General features: G+C 59.7%; 1 protein-coding gene across 1 annotated transcript; it reads right to left on the reverse strand.

The window, feature by feature from the left end:
- Positions 1-357: 357 nt before the first annotated feature.
- Positions 358-3,199, reverse strand: MSL1 (male-specific lethal 1 homolog (Drosophila)). The gene is made up of 7 exons (XM_010021473.1): positions 2,982-3,199; positions 2,227-2,612; positions 1,418-1,482; positions 1,108-1,175; positions 702-826; positions 543-615; positions 358-448 (listed from the first exon to the last, which is right to left on the reverse strand). The coding sequence occupies exons 1-7, from the start codon at positions 3,182-3,184 to the stop codon at positions 358-360; spliced, it is 1,011 nt and encodes a 336-aa protein (XP_010019775.1). The 5' UTR covers positions 3,185-3,199.
- Between the last annotated feature and the right edge of the window lie 977 nt (positions 3,200-4,176).

Here is a 4,176-nt window from a genome sequence, read left to right on the forward strand (position 1 = left end):
CCCAGCACCACACCCGCCCTGGTGTTCATCCCATTTCCTAACCTAACCTAACAAGGCAGCAAGTCCCAGCAGGACACGGCATTCCCCAGCACCGGCTCCATACTCAATGTCCAAAGTATCCCAAACACGGGCTGCAGAGGGCACCGAGGACGGGTCCAGGGTCTGTCTGCTGCCACTGGGACCAGAGCAGCCGTGCCAGGGGAAGCCTCATCCAGCTGCAGCACAGGGGAGACGAGTCTGAAGAACGTTTGCAAATCCCAAGAGAACAAAACTGGGGACACAGAGGAGCGAAACCATCCATCAAACAAGACGGCGGGAGAGGACAGCGGCCAGGGAGCGACCCAGTCATGTCCGGAGCTATTTCCGACAGGTCCGGTGTGGTGTCTGCTTCTTCTGCACCTCCAGCCGGCAGCGACTGCGCTCATCCAGCCAGGGCAGCTCGAAGTTCCTGGGGGAAGAGGCAAAGCCATTCCAGTACCTTCCCACTGGGTACCAGTATGAGCAGCCCCATTCCTCCCACCACCAGGGACCACGGTACTCACTGTGGGGTCAGTTTTGGTAAGGGCCGGCCAAAGGCGACAACAGGCAGGTACGGGGTTATAAGCAAGCTTTCCACTGTGGGAGACACCAGAGTGTTATGGACCCCCCCTACCTGTACCGTAACTCCTCCCTGCCTACACCCCACTGCCATGGACACTCACCATCATCTGGCTCAGGGAAAAATGAGGTAACTTCAGGTTCCGACTCCTGAATCCCTTTCCTTTTGTACATTCGGAGCTGCAGCCGCTGTAGAATTCTCTGTTCCCTGATCCGCTGGATGTCCCACCTGGAAAACAGGATGCCCCTGGGCAGTGAGCAACTGCAGGCATTAAGCAGGCAGATGCCTTGACAGCACCAGATCCTCCCAGGAAGCTCAGGGGGCTGTGCCAGCTGCCGCCATGCTGGCACATCCCTCCTCTGGCAGCATTCCTGGTTCCCATCCCCGCTGCAGCCCAGTATTGCCACCCTACTCTTGGGGACACCCTAGGTCCCCTCCCAGTGGAAGTGGGTGCAGAGCATCCACTGTGCCGGGGACCCCCAGTCCCACATCTCCCTCTTTGCTCCCACCTTTTCCTTCGTTTCTCATCCAGCTCCAACTTTGCATGACGCTTGGAAAAGACGCTGTCATCCAGGTTCTGCAATGACAGATGAGGATGAGCGCGTCCTCCCGGCACCAGATCCAAGTCCCACAGCCCTGGCACAGCCCTGGCACAGCCCTGAGCCACTGCAGCAGAGGAGGCTGGTTCTTCACCCCCACCCCAGCCCAACCACTGCAGACAGGGTTTATGCTGGATGAGATGCCACCAGCCCTAAAGTGAACACTGTGAGCTGCTCTCCTGGAGCAGGAAGGCTCCAGGTACAGGAAGGTTGTACGTACCTCCAGGATGTCTGAGGGGTTGGGGTCTCTCAGGGGCTCCACAACATGGTCCCTCCAAGATGGAACTGCAGGATGAGAGGCCAAGTGTTACCTCCACACTGGCACCCCGACAGTCCATGCTTCAGCCTCATCCCACACCTCGCTGCTCCTTTCCAGCCCATCCATCCCTTGGAGCACAGCTTGCCCCCCCACTCCCCACCCCCAATGCCATCCTGAGCCTGGCCAGGCAATGCTGCTGGTTGAGGGGTAGGGAGAGTTCATCACCATGCCCCCAGCCAAGCGCACAAGCAAACCTGAGCTGCTCCGAGAGGAGATGTGCCGGAGCGCTGCCCATCGCCGGGAATCACCACGCTGCAGGACCCAAGGAGACCAGCTGGGAAGGGGCGGCCAACAGGACAGGCACCGGATTTGGGGGCAGCAGGCGACCCCACGCTATGCCATGGTGGCACAAACCAGAAACACGTTTCCCAACCACAAATGGGAAGTTGCTTCACCCCTCGCTCAAACAGGTGCACCAGAGCAGAATGGGGCCAGTAGCCCTGCCCAGTACGGTGCCTTGGTCTGGGAGAGCCCAGCACCGGAAACAGAGCTGCTCCTCAGCACCATGGGAGGAACCAGCAGCACCACACAACCAGCTGCACCTCTCCAACTGCTATGTGGGGCTTTACCCTTTGCCAGCTTCAGGGTGAGGGTGCTGAACCCCATTCCCCAGCACCCCGAGGTGGGTGAGCCCATGTCTGGCCGCCGGCTCTGCCCCAAGGCCCAGCACATGCCACGGTGCTGCTCTCCATCATCTCTCCATTGCTTACTTGCCACAGTCTCCTCCTTCTTTGGGGAGGGCTCCCGCAACGGCAGTGGCGATGGTGGCGGCTGGTGCCAGCGGCACAAGTACATCTCCGTGGTGGAGAGATACGGCAGGTCGTCTGCCTCGCTGCTGAAGAAGCTCTTCTCCTTGGGGTTGGCACCAGGGCCCTTTGGCAGGGCTGAGGCTCGGAGTGGGGTCTCCAAGAGCGACCTGGGTTTTTCTGGAGTCTCTTGGCTCCGCAGTTCTCGTTTACAAACAGTTTCTGACAAGGAGCCGCCCAATTCCTCCTTCCCCGGGGAGTGCTTTGGAGTTTTACTCTTCACTTTGGAGAACTCAGACACCAGTTTTTTAACGGGCGTCTTCCTCTCCGTGCTCCCAAATGTTGGCTTCCTGTAGGAGGAAGAAGAGCTGAGCCGGGCTCATGGATCCTCATCCTGTGCTGGGGCTGCCAAGGCAGGGGGTACCAGCACCCCCAAACCAGGGCTGTGTACTAGGGCTGCCTGAAGGCAGGTTTCTCAAGGTGAGAGGGGCTTCCACAGCATTTTGGGGTCCCCCCACCCAGGCCTTCATGAGGTTCCCTCTATCCAGTGCTCAATGGGATGCGCTCCCTGTACCAAACAGCCTCCCTGAGTAGTTCAGAGGGCACTGGGGATGAGTTGGTACCTCCATATCCTGGGTAGCACCAGCCCCACAGATGGAGGGTGAAGCCATGGGGAAGGTCCCCTACTCTCCCCCCAGAACCCCCCAGCCACCCTGTACCTTTTATGCCCCTTCCCGTTGCGGCCATAGGGGAAGTGTTTGGGCTGAAGGGTCGGGGGGTGCTCCAGCAGATCCTGGGGACATTCCAGGGGCAGCTTCTCGCACGCTTCTGCCTCTGGCTTCTCGTCCACCTCAAAGCCCTGGAAGATGCGGTGCTTCTCCCGCTCGCTGTCCTTCTTCACCAGCTGCACCCGCCTTTCCATGCGCTCGATGCGCGCAAGGAGCTGCAACACAGGCCGAGGGTGAACCCAAGGTGCACCCCTGCTCTACAGGCAGCTGCCTGCATGGTGCCCTGCCTGCACATCCCTTTGGAGGTGAGGAAACACCCTGGGGAAGAGCTGACCCTGCAGTGCTCTGGCATAGGGCTGGGGTATGCAGAGGACCAGTGCCACCCTGCAGCAAACTGTGCCCATTCTGGCATTTACCTGGCAACTCCTTGGAAAGGCTCAGAGTGCAGGAGCCCACAGACAGTGCTTGAGCCATCCCCGCTTGGGCTCAGCTGGCACCACAAGCTCCCAGGGGATGCCACAGCTCACGCCGTGCAGGACAGGAGGCTGCAGCCAGCACTGGGTGCTGCAGGCATCGCACCCCTGGACAGTTCAGCTGTGATGCAGGCAGGGACCAAGATGTCCAAACAGCAAAAAATGCCCACTAGCTTCTCCCCATTGGTGTTGCCCATCCCCATGGATGCAGACCCCATATTTTATGGAATTTGGGGGTCTCAACATCTGCTGCACTCTCCCCAGGAGGGAAAGGGTTGTTTGTAATTGGATGTCGGCTTCAGTAGCACTCATTTTGGTGACATCTCGGTCACCCATCCCTAACCCTGCAAAGCGCAGTCGTGGGGTCCTGGCACCCCCAAGAGATTTGGCTGTGGGGCAGGGGGAGCCTGGAGCACTCGGGATTTGCCAACCCCATCTCCCTGCATTGGCTGCACCACGGTGAATCCCCACCAGGGCCTCCAGTGTCAGACTCCGGTAGCACCACGTGGGGCAAAAAAAAGTGGCGAGTGTGGTTTCCCAACACATGGCATGTGGGGATGCAGCTGCACCGTGGGGTGCAGTGCGGCAGGGCATATGGGGGGCACCATGCAGCATCCATGGGGTGATGCAGGCATGGGGGCTGGCCAGGCAGTGGGGCACATGTAGCCAGGCAGCACACCCCACAGACTGTATCGCCACGAGTGGGACAAAGC

The sequence above is a fragment of the Nestor notabilis genome, unplaced genomic scaffold (genome assembly GCF_000696875.1).
Source record: "Nestor notabilis isolate BGI_N333 unplaced genomic scaffold, ASM69687v1 scaffold18969, whole genome shotgun sequence".
Taxonomy (NCBI): Eukaryota; Metazoa; Chordata; class Aves; order Psittaciformes; family Psittacidae; genus Nestor; species Nestor notabilis.